This window comes from Medicago truncatula, chromosome 3 (genome assembly GCF_003473485.1).
Source record: "Medicago truncatula cultivar Jemalong A17 chromosome 3, MtrunA17r5.0-ANR, whole genome shotgun sequence".
In the NCBI taxonomy this organism is placed as follows: domain Eukaryota; kingdom Viridiplantae; phylum Streptophyta; class Magnoliopsida; order Fabales; family Fabaceae; genus Medicago; species Medicago truncatula.
The window spans coordinates 33,181,103-33,197,466 of record NC_053044.1 but is presented as its reverse complement, the minus strand read 5'-3'; the positions used below and the strand labels follow the sequence as shown (position 1 = coordinate 33,197,466).

General features: G+C 33.0%; 2 protein-coding genes and 3 long non-coding RNA genes across 5 annotated transcripts; 3 read left to right on the top strand and 2 right to left on the bottom strand.

Annotated features, from left to right (window-relative positions):
- The first annotated feature begins 949 nt into the window (after nucleotides 1-949).
- On the top strand, nucleotides 950-1,747 carry LOC11406657 (uncharacterized). Its single transcript, XR_003009948.2, has 2 exons — nucleotides 950-1,098; nucleotides 1,249-1,747. It is a non-coding gene; the product is annotated as an uncharacterized lncRNA (long non-coding RNA).
- A 4,489-nt stretch (nucleotides 1,748-6,236) lies between these two features.
- LOC11406655 (uncharacterized) lies at nucleotides 6,237-6,897 on the top strand. Its single transcript, XR_003009949.2, has 2 exons — nucleotides 6,237-6,396; nucleotides 6,544-6,897. It is a non-coding gene; the product is annotated as an uncharacterized lncRNA (long non-coding RNA).
- A 1,141-nt stretch (nucleotides 6,898-8,038) lies between these two features.
- On the bottom strand, nucleotides 8,039-11,167 carry LOC112419879 (DNA-binding protein HEXBP-like). The gene is made up of 2 exons (XM_024777963.2): nucleotides 9,212-11,167; nucleotides 8,039-9,021 (listed from the first exon to the last, which is right to left on the bottom strand). Exon 1 carries the CDS (start codon nucleotides 10,571-10,573, stop codon nucleotides 9,887-9,889), a length of 687 nt encoding a protein of 228 aa, XP_024633731.1. The 5' UTR covers nucleotides 10,574-11,167; the 3' UTR covers nucleotides 8,039-9,021; nucleotides 9,212-9,886.
- On the bottom strand, nucleotides 8,461-9,002 carry LOC120579601 (putative F-box/LRR-repeat protein 23). Its single transcript, XM_039832058.1, has 2 exons — nucleotides 8,649-9,002; nucleotides 8,461-8,544 (listed from the first exon to the last, which is right to left on the bottom strand). Exons 1-2 carry the CDS (start codon nucleotides 9,000-9,002, stop codon nucleotides 8,461-8,463), a joined length of 438 nt encoding a protein of 145 aa, XP_039687992.1.
- A 4,250-nt stretch (nucleotides 11,168-15,417) lies between the features above and the next one.
- On the top strand, nucleotides 15,418-16,084 carry LOC25489222 (uncharacterized). The gene is made up of 2 exons (XR_003010157.2): nucleotides 15,418-15,652; nucleotides 15,809-16,084. It is a non-coding gene; the product is annotated as an uncharacterized lncRNA (long non-coding RNA).
- Nucleotides 16,085-16,364: the final 280 nt, after the last annotated feature.

Below are 16,364 nucleotides of genomic sequence, written 5' to 3'. Positions count from 1 at the left end.
TCGGAAAACTTTATGATAAACAATGTTCAAAGTGATAGTGGTATCTTCGCCATCTTTATCAATCAACAAAATGTTTAGTCCATGTCTCAAAATAACTCCTGAAATTGTAACATCTAATTGACCATGGGAGAACACTAATGTAGAAAGATATATTACAACATGTTCAAGTGATTATCCTTAACTTTTATTAATACGCATTGCGAATGAAACAACTAACGGGAATTGTCTCCGCTGAAAATTGAAAGGAAGCCTTTTATAGGAAGAAGTTACTCTAGGTATAGAAATCTTATCGCCTACTCCCTACGTCCATTTTTATAAGACTACTTTACAAAAAAAAATTATTGTTAAATATAAGACCATCTACCAATTTCTAGATGCATTTGTTACTCTTTTTTCAAATACATCCCTCATTAATGTTATCAATATAGCGAAGGATTTGTCCCGAACTTATAAAAAATGAGGTGTATTAACTAATTGGCCATTATGTTTATTTCCATCTCACCCATGTTTTCCGGTAACCCATGAGATCCAATGGTACCAAATGATTTGGTACCTTCGTGATAATTGATAATATCTCTCGCTTAAAATAGCAATGCTGATAAAAAATACTATATAATACAGTAAAAAAGAAATTTCCCATATGCCCTCTTTCTATCATCAAAGGTTGATTAGTAAATTAAAATAATAACGGATTCTAATTTGATTAGCAATATTTTTACATTTCATAATAATCATTCTAATTTTAGAAAAGCTTTTTAGAACTCCTTTATGTATAAAATTATTTAATTGTCTAGAAGTCCTAGCTCAACTGGCAAATGCCGAAATTGCAAGGCCGGACGTCATGACCCGGGTTCGAACCCGGGACCTCACAGTTGTGTGTGAGTTTATTTTCAGTGGATTACCACTTCATCTAAGACCTAAAAAAATAAAATTTATTTAATTGTTTTTTGTACAACTCGCGCTTTATACACTATAAAATAATCAAATCATATTCCATTTGTTACATGTAAAGGGAGAAAAATATGACTAAAACTCTCAAATTTATATGTATTATGATTTTATTTCTTTCCCTATTCCTTGTTGCAGAAAGTTTTGCCAGTAAGCAACTTTTATAATCCTTTTAAAATTTCATTCTTTAGTACTGAATTTTGTTTTGTGAAGGATTCTTTAGTATTGTATGTAATTATCTATTCACACTCTTTTATATCGTTTTATTAACATTATTTTATTCTATTTTATTCATTACAGCGGGTATGCCATGTAAGACTGATAAAGAATGTCCAAACACTTCGACTCACAAGTATAAATGCATTAACGATGACTGTTTTTGCTTTTATATCTATTGGCCATTGGGAAATTCTTTGGTTTAGTTATACCAGAGTGACACAATAAATTGCATGAATATCATATATTTCGAGAGTATACTCAAGCCATATAGGGATTAATAATGTGTTTTTACACTAAAAAATCTATGCAATGTAACTTTTGCTAGATTATTCTACGGTTTCCATTCATCTACTGTGATCATGGAACCTAATAATTATATCTTTTATTTATTTATTTTGTACTCTATGAACCTTGCAATTAACTATGGCTTATTTTTAGCATTCTCATTTGCTAAGAATCTAGAAGTGGCCTCTTGGAAGATTCAACTTAAGGATCTTCCCTCCTCGATCTGGACAACTTTCATGAAATCAATCCCTGCTCGGAGACCTTTCTTGATTAGATATGTTTTCATTTTTTCTTACACTCCTCGGATTTGAAAAACTTCTTTTTTGAACCTCTCGATGTAGTCTCGAAGAGATTCATTATTTCCTTGTATGAAGGCTTCGAGGGAAAAAAACCATTTTAGGTTGAGTCGTTAAAGCTGTGAAATGCACAGGGAACTCGTGGCGAAGTTTATCCTAGGAGTCGATGGAGTTCCTCTTGAGATTCTTGTACCACATCATTGCTCCTCCGCGGAGTGTGGTCATGAACAACTTGCACTTGACGAACCTTCTCTTATTTCTATAGTTGAGCACCACCTTGATCTGCTCGTCTTGATTGAAGGTTTTGTCGTAGGTCTCCATTCGTTGAAGTTTCTCTAATCTAGTGGGGATTCGAGTTTCCCTTGTCCTTTTGGTGAAGGGCATGTATGCTTCACAATCAACATATAAATAAGATGAGGACCACGAGCGTTTGGACGTACACCTTCTTTCATGTTGTGATCTTCAAGATCTTCTAGCATTTTCTCTATAGGATGTCAAGGAGATATGGATCTGTCTAGAGTTGGACTCATTCTCCTTATGTTACTATGGGGAGTAGGAGATCGAATAGTTGTCATAGAGGTCGGAGACCTTCCACGCATTTCCCTAGATCGAGATTCTTCCATCTCCCTGATGCGCCTGTTTTGATCGTTGATCACTTGTGTTTGTTGACACAGGTTCTTGATAATGTTGTTAAGCAAAACCTTTGTAGAATAGACGTTACTCGTTCCTTCCTTAGGAAGTGGAGGACCGAATAGTGGTGCCTTGCGGATAGGGATTACCATTTGTTGTACATGGTGTTCCGTCTCCTTCCTTGGGATGTCAATCGAAGCTGGAGTTGAGGTTTGTCTGTCACAGTTGACGGAGAGGACCTCAATCATTAGTTGGACGCATCATTATCCATTTTGTAGTATGAATAGTTTTTTTTTTTTTTTTTTTTTAGTTTTCTTATTTTGTAAGGAAAAAGAAGGGGATAACTTAGTTTCCCACACACGACGCCACTAATCTTACTTGGTGAGCAGAATGATGTCTGATTCGGTGAACTAGCTGTTTATACGACCTTGGAATTATGGAGGGTGGGGGTGGGGGGTACATGCATACACTCTGATGGTCAAGTCAGTTTGTGAGCTATAACAGGGGTTAAAGATTGTAAAAAATCATGCATTTGAGGACTTGTGAAGTTCCCTTATATAGAAAAGAGGTGCATAAGTCATTGTTAATGGAAAGAGTCGTTGCTCGGCTTTTATGATTCCATGAATCGTAACCGTCGAGCGTTATAATGTGGCAACCATGGGGGCCGTTATGATTTTGTGTTTGAATCATTGCCCCGTGTTGCTACGAGCATCCTCCTCGCGGAGAGGCAATGTGAAGTAAGTAATTGACCCAATACTAAGTTTTATTGGGCCCAAACTGAAAAATATATGAATTTGTGTTAAATTATTTTCTATATTAATGAAGTCATTGAAAAAGATAAACATGATTGTTTTTTTTTTTTTTTTTGTGGTGATCGGGATTTGAACCTTAAACCTTGCATATAATATATATTGTCCATATCAACTGAGCTAAGCTCACGAGGACAAATAAACATGATTTATTATAATTTAAAAGTCACAAACATATATACCCTTAATATTGAACAAAATCAAAATGTCATACAAAATAGTATTCATATTTTACATAATTTTGCCCTGTAAAAACGGGGGACATACGAGGAGTGCATGTCTTAACATTATGTTACTTTTTCAACTAACTTAAATCACTTAAGTTGTGTTAATTAATTTCGGGCTAAAATATAGTTTTGATCCCTGCAAATGTGCATCGTTTTGGTTTTAGTCTTTGTAAAAAAAAAATGTTGTTTTTGGTCCCTGCAAAATATTTTCAAAAGTAAATTATTTTGCAGGGACCTTTTTAAAAATCAAAAGATTTTGCAGGGACTATTTTTCTAATAAATGGGTTTAGTCATCATGTGCCACGTGTTCAAATCATCACAAAAGTGGAGCCAGGGACCAAAACCACGCATATTTGCAGGGACCAAAAACAACAAAAAAATATTACAGGGACTAAAACCAAAACAAGACATATTTGCATGGACCAAAACCATATTCTAGCCTTAATTTCAACTATACCAACTAAGTGTTATGTATTTTACTTATGGGTTTTTCTATCATGTGCAAATTTGCACATGATAAGAAGTTTAAAGTAGTAACTTTAACTTAGAACTTGTGTTTTTTATATTACATATATAGCTTTTAATAAATAATTGTTGATATTCAGTGAAAAGTTACTAGACTTAATGATGTGTTTCGTCCTTGCAATTAGGCGTCATTTTAAAATTAGTCATTGTAATCACTAATCCTGGCAATTTACCCTTGCATTGTTTAATCATTTAAAATTTTGTCATTTGACCAACTTAATCACTACCAAGTCATAAATTAGCAAAATGGCATGGAAATGGACAAAAATACCCTCGTCTTTATTATGAGAAGAAGATGAAGACAGGGATAAAAATGTCATTTCACGAATGGATGACGAGGGTATTTTTCTCCATTCCCATGCCATTTTGCTAATTTGATGACGTGGCAGTGATCAAGTTGGTCAAAGAACGAAATTTTAAATGATTAAACAATGCAAGGATAAATTGTCAGGATTAGCGATTACAGGGACTAATTTTTAAATGACGCCTAATTGCAAGGACGAAATACATCATTAAGACAAGTTACTAATTTTAGTTGCCATAACATGTGCAATATTGCACAGATTAGACGAACCCTTTACTTATACTTAAAGAGATATATTTATAACAACCCATTTCGATGGAACAAGTATTTGCCCTATATTTACTTATCACACTTTTCGAAATATTCAAATTTAATATTTCAATATTTTTTGTATGATATATAATGTTTTTTTGTTATAATTTGTGATATTACAATTTTACAATTTCTTTTTAACAAATCAAAATAGAATATATTGCTCAAAATAATAGTGATTCACCCTGCACAAGATGTACTAAAAGTGATGAGACACCAATAGTTTGTTACAAAAACAATGGCACCTATTAAGAGGCCGCCATCAGCCAAAAAAGAAAAAAGCTTACAAAACACCCATCAAATGAAGCGGCTATCGCCACCAATCATGATAACGAAAGCTAAGCTGAATTTTACTCGAAGACAACCATAAAAAGGTGTTCAACTTAACTTTTTCAAGAATATTATGAGGATTGGTGACCGCATTTTTGAAGACAAGATGGTTCCTATCCTTCCATATTGCCCACGTACATGCAAGCCAAATAACCTTAAGAATCGAATGAGAAGCTCTCGGCATACCCGCCAAATTTGTAAACTGGACATATAGCTCCGAAATTGAACTTGAGGAAACAAAGGAAATTCCTAGCCAATGACAGATTAAGTAACAAACACTACCAAAAACATCGTAGCCAGTGAAGAGATGATCTGCCGTCTCCATGCTCACACACCCTCCAACACACAAATTATCGTTTTGTTAAAGTGCACGCCGTCGCACCAAATTATTTTTTGTTGGAAGTCGGTCTCGTAATAAACGCCAAGCAAACAGAGAAACTTTTGAAGAAACCTGCTTGTGCTAAACATTATGAACAACGCCCCTATCCTTTGGTTCATCAGATGATGTCAGAAACTGATAAGTTCCACCAACCGAATAACCTTGAATAGGGTCTAACAGCCACCTCCAAGAGTCCTGGATATGATCCTGCAAAACAACGTTACTCAACAAAACATAGCACTCCCTCACACATTCCTCCTCCCACGCCAAAAGACGCCTCTTCCACACCCATGTGTTCCCTCCTTCCTCCCACCCTAACACCACCATCTCCTCCACCGTGCACTCTCGATTCAAGGCCAAATCAAAAAGGCGACGGAATTTGATCCGAAGCGGAACTCTGCCAACCCAATTGTTAGTCCAACAATAAGTACAATGACCATTACCTACCACCCGCCTAGTGTTATCAACAAACCAGTTCCCTACGCCTGACCCAACCCCTTCCCGAATTTCACACATCGTCCTCCACCACCCAGAAGCGCGCCTAACCCCCTCCTGAATCCGACCTCCCACCTCGCCATACCGAACCTTTAACACTCAATACCATAACCCTTCCTTATCCACTAACAACCGCAACGCCACTTTCCTAACAAAGATAAATTAAATTCTCCTAATCTCCTAAACCCCAAACCCATTTCTCCTTAGGTAAACAAACAGATTCCCATTTAAAAAAGAAGTCGTTAATATTTAACCTTTCATGCATCCCACGGGGTTCCAATGCTAGTGATTTTATATATAAAAATACTAAATAATACATTAAATTTTTTCTATATGTCGTCTTTCTATCATCAAAGGTTGATGATTTAATTAAAAAAATAACAGATTCTAATGATTAGCAATATTTTTATATTTCATAATAATCATCCTAATTTTAGGAAGTGCTTTTTAGAACTTCTTTATATATAAAAATATTAATTGTTTATAGTGCACAACATGCGCTTTATACATTATAAAGGGATCAAATCATATTTTATTTGTTACATGCAAATGGAAAAAAATATGACTAAAACTCTTAAATTTATTTATGTTATGATTTTATTTCTCTCCCTATTTCTTGTTGCAGAAAGTTTTTTCGGTAAGCAATTTTTCTAATCTCTTTAAAATTTCATTCTCTAGTTTACAGTAATGTATGTAATTTGTACACACTTTATGTTTTTTTTTTTAAAAGAACTCTATTATGTTTTTTTAGTAACATTATTTTATTCTATTTTATTCATTACAGTGGATATTATGTGTAAGGTTCATGAAGATTGTCCACAAAAATCAACTCACAAGTATTACTGCGTTGACGATAAATGTTTTTTGTATTACTGGGAAGGCAAGCCTTGATTTAGTTATACTAGAGTGACACAATAAATTGCATGAGTATCATACTTTAGAAAGTATACTTATGCTATATGGGGATTAATAATGTGTTCTTACACTATAAAAATGCTACGCAATGTAACTTTTGCTTGATTATTTTACGGTTTCCATTCATCTACTATGATCATGGAGCCCAATAATTATATCTTTTATTTGTTTATTTATGTTGTAATTTATGGACATTGCAATTAATTATGGCTTATTTTTAGCATTCTCATTTGTTAATTAACAATATATCTAAGATTTAGTATAGAATAACATAGAGATGGCTATGTTTCAATAATATCAATAACATTACATTATAAATAGGGATGTTTGTAGTCCGGTTTACCAGTTGTAAAAACTCATGTCATCTAAAGATAAAATTATATTTGGTCTAATTCGATATTAGATGATTAATTTTAAAAATCTGATCCGATAACCTTTAATGAAGTTTAATTTGGATCGGTTTCCAAACTACCAAACCCCTAAACCAATGTTTCCATCCCAAAAGGAGTGCGCGGGGTTAATATTAATACAACCATCTCGGGGGACGATCTCTTCACCACCAAGATCAGATGTAGATCTTTGTCACAAAGAGATTGAAACCGTTGAAGAGTGGTGCTGGAAGCTAATAGAAAAATAAGTGAGGTGTGATATAGGATAGAGAATGTATATAAAGGGGTGTAATCTTGATTAATCTAATGACTTTTGATTATTGTTTATGGTGGTCAACCCGTGAAAGACTTAATTGAACACTCTAGAATCAACCCTTTATAATTTGTTAGGAGTATAAGCGACACTTATTTCTTTAGAGACAACAACTAAATTTTGTAACGTTAGCATGAAAACACAAACATATACTCTAGATTCTTTTTTACTAAAAAACACACAAACATAGCTGACTAAGGGAAAATGTGAAATAACAATGGAAGAAAAAACATAACAGTCTCAAGCATGCCAACAACACAGGAATGTAAATTACAAAAGTTATGAAAATAAAAAACTGTTGTGAATTCCGACACAAAAAATCACACCAATACAAACTATGATGTGTGGAGCAAAGGAAAGTAGTAATCAAAATTAAAGTGAATACAAGCAATAACAACAATAGCAGCACCTAGATCTAACCTAGGAATCAAAGTGAAAAACTCAAAACCACAAGCAAAAGATAAAGGGAGAAGAGAGAAACATACACACCAAAGATTGTTGACCCAGTTCGGTCCAACTTGATCTAATCTAGGGGAGAGATTGATCTCTCCAATCCACTATCAATGAGTTCTTACAAAGGGATACAAATGGGTGACAAGAAATTAGCTTAAACAAGCTCACAAAGAACAAACATAATTTCTACCCATTTTCCCAATCTCACAAATAAACAAGACACTCAATGATTTTCACTCACCCAAGGTGTTTACAATGTTTCCCAACCCAAGAGAACTCTAATCAAAGACCCTTAACCCTAAATTTAACTCCTTTGATTTCCCAAGTTTTCCTCTCGTGAAGTTCTCTCTCTTCCTCCTTCAAAAAATGGCTGAAACACTTAAATAGTACACGGTGACAGACAAAATCGCGCCGCGCCATCCAAAATCACGTCACGGTTGAAGTGTACGACCCAAGGTACGACAACCTTATCCACCAATCGCGTCACACCTTCACCAATCGCGTCACGATTTGCTTCAGCAGAAACCATCCATTCTGCCAGCAAAATCGTGACGCGCCACTCAAAAATCGTGTCACGATTATGAGTCTTCAGCAACACTAATTTGAAGGCAAATTACAACAAAAACTCTTCTCATGCTTTCACAACATCAGGAAAATTATCATTAGCTTCAAAGTCTCTCCAGTTAATAACCTCATTTTTCATCATCCCATACACCTGCACTCTCAGAAGCAATCATGAAACATTATATTTCATCATTTAAATACATCTCAAGATAAATATGATCATCATAATAGTGTTCTTCAATACGAGGGCCTAACTGACAGCCGCAAATTTTTGATCTTCTCATGACACCTTTCCTTCAAATTTTCATTAAAATAAACATTGCCTCCCCGAATGTCAAGAGATTCAAGAAGCAGACATCGATCAAGAATCGCAAGCCATCCAACTTCGCTGCGGTCATAGTCTTTCATATAAAAGTGGCTTAGTCGATACACTGGTTCAGCAATATGAAGTTTGAGAGATTTTAAAAGTGGGCAAGATCGTGCCAGGACTTCTAGAGAATCATGTGTTAGTTCCATAAGTGAAATGTCCAACTCTTCTAAATGCGGAAGCTTTGTCACACATTTTCTGAATCCTGCATCTTTAATTTCCCAGCAATTTACAACCCTCATGCTTCGTAGGTTTCTAGCACTATAAAAATTAAAAGTCGTTGATGATGATTGATAAAAGCAATAAGATATATACATACATATAATACCATGATTAAGCAAAAAAATAAAAAATATCGTGAAAATGAATCACAAATGATATAAAAAAAAAAAAAAAAAAAAAAAAAAAAAAAACTTGAATACAATAAAAAAGATTTTGGTAAAATAGTTACTTCTTGCTCAATTCCGATGCGGACATCCGATAAGGCATCGTCGAAAACTCCACATCTCTCTCCGGCGGTAAGTCGATAATGTCTTCTGGAAACTCTCGCACTATCGGCAAATCTCCAACTCCCTTTTCAACACGTTACTTCAATGAAGAAAACATCATGAACACACAAGCTTCATCATCCAAAGACTTCTTTAATTTACCTGCTCCGCGGTGAAAAACTTCTCTCCTACCCGATCCACCCGCTTAAAAGATGTCACGGTTTTGGTTAAACAATTAATATTAACCCCCAAAAGATAACATCTAATCCATTCCAAAAATCACATCCATATGCTCCAAAGATAAGTAAACTAAATCCAATTCAAAATCCACAATACCAAAATTAACACTTAACACACACTAAGGAAGTGATCACCGAGTCATTGACCGGGGTATCAATTACCATTCCTCTTGACATAGGAGACATAACAAGATTCAAACGTTCTGTGCAACCAAGAGAAATAAAAAAATGTGTCTCACCCATATCAATAATTACAGTCAAAGGAGTACTGTTAATAAAGCAAAAACCTCTAATCAGGTTGTCCGACTCCGGTGCCTCCTCGACATTCGATGCAAAGACTTTACCTCCCGCCTTATCCTTCTTGGGATTGGTACACTTGGTACTAATATGTCCAACATCTTAACATTTGTAGCACACAATCTCCTTGCTTTTGCATTCATAAGCATGATGTCCGGTCTTTCCACACTTATAACAGTTTACTGTAGGATTCTTGCAATCATTAGCATAATGTCCTGATCCTCCACATCTGAAGTACTTCAAGTCTCCCCCACTTGGCTTAGAACCACCAGAAAAATCCTTCTTCGTTCCATTGTCCTTACAATATGGTTTGCCACAATCATGCCCTTTTCCTTTCCGATCATTCACCATCTTGTAGAAACTTGCCTTTGTCTTACCCGCCTCATCAAAGATCCGACAGTTGTTCACCAAGGTATCAAAGTCTCGAATCTCGTGAAAGCCAACATATTGATAAATCTTCAGGCATAGACCTCTCTCACACTTAATGCACTTTGATTCCTCTGCATCTTTCGCATTGATGTATGGACAAAATCGAGACAACTCCTCAAATTTCGCCGCATACTTCGCAACAGACATACTCCCATGCTTAAGATGTAAGAACTCTACTTCCTTCTTGCTCTTTATGTCAGCTGGAAAATACTTCTTCAAGAACTCCTCCTTAAACTTTTCCCAAGACACAACAACAACACCAGCTTCCATTCTCCCCTTAGAATTCATCCACCAAAACTTAGCTTCCTCTTCCAGCATGTGCGTGGCTAACCTCACCTTCTGGTTGTCAGTAGTCACCATAGCTCTAAAGATACGCTCAATGCCCTACAACCAAGTTTGCGCTCCCTCAGGATCATATTGTACCATAAACATCGGAGGATGGTTTCTCATGAAACTGTCCAACCTCAACTCTTCCACTCCTCCCTAGTGTTGTTAACCCTGCACCACCTACTCATTGGCCTGCGCCAAAACATGTGTCATCACAGTCAAAGCATCCGCGATCGCCGCATCATTCCTACTGGATCTAGCCATATCAATTCTACACAAAACCACAACCAACTGATCCGAACAACACAACAAGTAATATTGGTGAGAAAGTTTTCATACCCAGGTTATCTCTTTCACCGTCTGACGTTAAAATTCCTTTCAAGTTTCAACGAAGAAAATTTCCTTTGGTTGTCTCATTTGCAATGACTATTAATAAGAGCCAATGGCAATCACTTAAAAATGTTGGAGTTTATTTGCCAAGTCCTTTGTTTTTGGATGGTCAGCTCTATGTTGCCATTTCAAGAGCCACTTCAAAAGACGGGTTGAAGATGCTAATAACTGATGAAGATGATGACAATACCACTACGACCTCAAATGTTGTTGTTTAAATACAATCAATAATTATACTACCTTATTATTCATATGTTATCTTTGATGTATAATATCCGTGTTTAAATTTTATCATGCGACTTCTATTAGATACTATATATTAATTATGTTGCGACTTATTCGTTTATATTTTACTCGGTAGGACTCATGTGATAGAACGGATCAAGAGTTTAGTTTTCAATATTTTTATTTTTTTTAAATTTTACCCTTAAGAACATAAATTAGTATGACCCTTGATTATTTAAGTTACTTGAGAAGTTTGGTGGACATCATGATTTTGAGTGTTGAAGTCATTCGGCTTCATGATTTTGGTTGCTATTGTTGAATTCATGACTCTGTATCCTTTTATTCACAAGCATTTTATTCCTATCTCATAATTTAATAGAGATATCAAAACCAGAATTATAAAACATAGTGTTTATAGTTTACACATGTTTAGCGCAATAATGAAGTGGACAAAGCAATATAAAAATGGACATCCCGTTGCACTCTAGTTTGAACAAAGGTCATTCCAGTTGAGTTTAATAATCTCATTGATTTGGTCTAATAATTCGTTGGTCAACATAAACATATGTCAAATTATTTATTCAAAATTTCCATATTCATGGAGGCAATCCGTTTTGTTAGCAGTAAAGGATGGCACAATGTCATTTTTTAATCAGATTTGTGTACTCTTGTGATTTCATTATTATCTCAGCGTAGAGGAGTTTCTGAATTTTATATGCTACTTTCGGTTATTAATAACCAACTATCTCTACATTCTAACTTCGAGGTGAAGTTTATTCGGCTACAAGCAGATATGATTGCTCACTTTTTAGCGCTAGGGCGGTCCGTTCATGGAGTAGTCACTATAATTTTGAGTTGGCTAAAATATGATTTTGGTCCCTGCAAATATGCCCTGTTTTGGTTTTAGCCCCTTTAATTTTTTTTTTTTGTTTTTGGTCCCTATAAATATGCCTCGTTTTGGTTTTGGTCTCTAGCCCCACTTTTGTGATGATTTGCACACGTGGCACAAGATGACTAAACCCATTTATTAGAAAAATAGTGCCTGCAAAATCTTTTGATTTTTAAAAAGGTTCCAACAAAATATTTTACTTTTGAAAATAGTCCTTGGAGGGACTATTATCAAAAACAAAATATTTTGCAAGGACCAAAAACAAAATAAAAATTACAGGGACTAAAACCAAAACGAGGCATATTTGCAAAGACCAAAACTATATTTTAGCCTTTTGAGTTTTTTCCTTTTGTATTGAATCCTTTCTTATTAATGAATGATATGAGTTAATTTTGCTTTTGTCAAAAAAAAAAATGTCCATATGCAATGTCTTTAAGTAGATATTAAGTGTATTTTGAGATTTACACAGTTATTAAGGAAAGTGTTAAATATGTTTTTGATCCTTATAAATTTTTAAATTTCAAGGTTTAGTCCCAATAAAAAATTTCATCAATTTTCGGTCCCTCAAAAATTTTCTAACGTCACTTATGATCCCTATTTTTAAATCAAATCATGTGTATATTTCACATTTTTAAATAAATTTTTGGTCAAATGCATCTAAAGGTCCTTTAAGTTTTTCATTTTTCCCAAAGTCGTCCTTTAAGTTTCAAAAGTCCCAAACAAGTCCGTTTAGTTTTTCAATCGTTTCAAACAGGTCCTATCGTAGATATCATAGTTTGTAATTGCTTCCTTGAACTCATCTTTGGTACCAAATCTGGCTCCTAACACCCATTTAAAATTAATCATCTTTTTAGGCATGACAAATGGTGGATAATGCTCTTTGTTGCTATAATCTAAATCATCACCATCATTCTCTAAAAGGACTTGTTTGAGATTTTTGAAACTTAAAGGACGACTTTGAGAAAAAACAAAAAACTTAAAGGACCTTTAGATACATTTGACCTAAATTTTGATATGTTTACACAGCAATAATGAAGTGGACAAAGCAATATAAAAACGAACATCCCTTGCTTGTATGCACTATGGTTTGAACAAAAGATCATTACAATGCCTTTAAGTAGGTAGCTCGATTAGTTTTAAGGAGGATCTCCTAGGTTCGATTTCTAAACAATTATTATTTGTCAAATTAAGGTCTTACTCCATCCGTCTCAAATTATGTGTCTTTTATGAGTTTTAGACGGTTATTAAAGATTTTTTTTTAAGAGGCCGGTTATTAAAGAAATTATTAGAATGTTGATTTTAATCGTAAAATATGTTTTATTTACTAAAACACTCTTATTAATCATAGTTAGTTAAATAGTTAGATTATTGAAATACAATAAATAAATACTCCATCCGTCCTAAATTATAATAAAAAAAAATCAATTTTCTTTGTCCCAAATTATAAGTAAAAAAGACAACTTATATCATACTCCCTCCGTCCCTTAATGTAGGCACCCATTGCCTTTTTCATATTTCTTAAGAAAAATTGTCAGTGTAATTAATGTGTCTATTTTATGTGTTAATATTACGAAATTGTCTTTTATTTGTATGTGTATTAAATTTGGCATTTCATATTTCAAGACAAGATAGTGGTATTAATTAGGGGTATGTTTAGGGAAAAATAATAAATGCATTAGTAATTTGAAATGAGGTTTACATTTAGGGACAAAAATAAAATCAAATGAGTGCTTAGATATAGGGACGGAGGGAGTATTTAATTATGTTTTTTCAAAAAATTATCTTTTCCAAAGGAAAATTAAATTCAAAGTGCATTCAATATGCTTTCTTTTTCATTTTCTCTTATAATCAACTACCAATATGTTTTAGTTTTCTTAATAAGTTTGATTTTTTTTTTTTTTACTTATAATATGGGACAGAGTGAGTAAATATTAATAAAAAAATGTTGTATTAGTATAATGTAAAAAAAAATATATTAATTTGGGACAGAAAAAATACTAATAAATACTTCATCCGTTTCTTAATATAAGCAAAATTGATTTTTTAAGTTCATTTATTTAATGATGTATGTAGTCCATATTATAAATAACATAGATCATTAAATAAATGAATTTAAAAAGTCAATTTTACTTATATTTAGAAACGGTGGAAGAGAGTATGTTACATAATTTGAAAGAGTACATGCACTTGTATAGTACCAAGAGCCAACGGTGGACGTCTTCTCGTAAAAACAAAAGTCACTTCATGTGTGGATGCACATTTATCTCTCTTTAACATAAAAAATACTATAATAAGAACTAATTACAGTACTGTACAATAATGCTTACATACATATATATTCTCTCTTTGCCAAAAGTTACCATGTTTTTTCAAATCTCGGTTCATTTTTAACCCTTTGGTATTCAAGGGAACATGGTTGATTGGTTGTAATAATTTAAAATTCGATTAGAAGGTAAGTAAAGTTTAATAAAAAATTGTTTCATTCGAAAATCTAATTCGTATTCTCCTATAAATAATTTGTACTTTAACTAACTCACTAATCAGTTGAGTCTAATTGTTTGGTTAACACCGGATTTTTTTGATTAGTCTCTTATATTTTCTTTTGAGGAATTAGTTTAAAAAACATATTATGTAAAATTATACATATCATCTTCAACAAAATTAAAAAACAAAATTACACATATTATCTTCAAAAACTTAAAAAAAATTACACATCTTATATAAAATTTAGTTAAAATCATTAATCTCAACTTTTCTTAATACTCGTGATTTTTGTAAAGTAATCTTATAAAAAGGGACGGAGGGAGTATTCAAATTTAATATTTCAATATTTTTTATAAGATATATAATGTATTTTTGTTATAGTTTATGATATTACAATTTTACACTTTAAAAAAGAAGTCATTGATGTTTAACTTTCTATGCATCGTATGGGTACCAATGCTAGTGATTTCATATATAAAAATACTATATAATAATTTTTTTTTTATATGTCCTCTTTCTTTTTTTTGAAGAGGATATGTCCTCTTTCTATCATCAAAGGTTGATTAGTAAATTAAAACAATAACAGATTCTAATGATTAGCAATATTTTTACATAATAATCATTCTAATTTTTGAAAGAGCTTTTTAGAACTCCTTTATATATATAAAAATATTTAATTATTTTTTGTGCAACACGCGCTTTATACACTATAAAGTGATCTCATATTGTACTCCCTCCGTCCCAAATTGTATGACGTTTTGGTCATTTCACACGTATTAAGAAATGTAATTAATATTGTGTGGGGAAGAGAAATTATGAGTTGTTTTACAAAATTATCCATAATAAATGGTATGGAAAAGATAAATGAAATAATTGAAAGAAGAGAGAGTAATTAATAGATAAGGATATAATAGGAAAAATAACATTAATATTTCATTGGTATTGTAAAGCGACATATAATTTGGGACAAATTTTTTTTTTAAAACGACATACAATTTGGGACGGAAGGAGTATTTGTTACATGTAAAGGGAGAAAAATATGACTAAAACTCTCAAATTTATACTTACTATGATTTTATTGCTTTCCTTATTTCTTGTTGCAGAAAGTGGTGGTAAATATGAAAGTAAGCAACTTTTCTAATCCTTTTAAAATTTCATTCATTAGTACTGTATATTATTTTTTTTTTAAGGATTCTTTAGTATTGTATGTGATATATATACACACTCTTCTATATTGTTTTAGTAACATTATCTAATGTATTCTATTTTATTCATTACAGATATTCCATGTGAGTCTAGGGAACAATGTCCAAATACTGCGACTCGCAGGTATGCATGCTTGAACAAACTGTGTTATTGCTATGACAACAATTATCCTAATGGTTGGAATCCATTTGAGCCATAAGGAAATTCCTTGATTTAGTTATACCAGAGTGAGACCATAAATTGCATGAGTATCATATCAATGACTTCTTTTTTAAAGTGTAAAATTGTATCTTTTACCTAAAAATCTACGGTTTCCATTCATCTACTGTGATCATGGAGCCTCATAATTATATCTTTTTTTTTTTTTCGTAATCTATTAACCATGCAATTAACTATGGCTTATTTTTAGCATTCTCATTTCTGAGTCTAAATTTTCCTTGAAGATGAAAGAATGATAAGAAATCAATAAACATAACCTCATTTGTCTGTTGGAGATGCCCAAGATCCAATCAATTATGTAATAAATTTTAGACTTAACAAATATTCATTATCTTATTTACTGTTTAGTGAAATAGTTAATTTGATAAAGTCCTTGATTAAAACTATGGACTTGTTATCATGATAGAGATT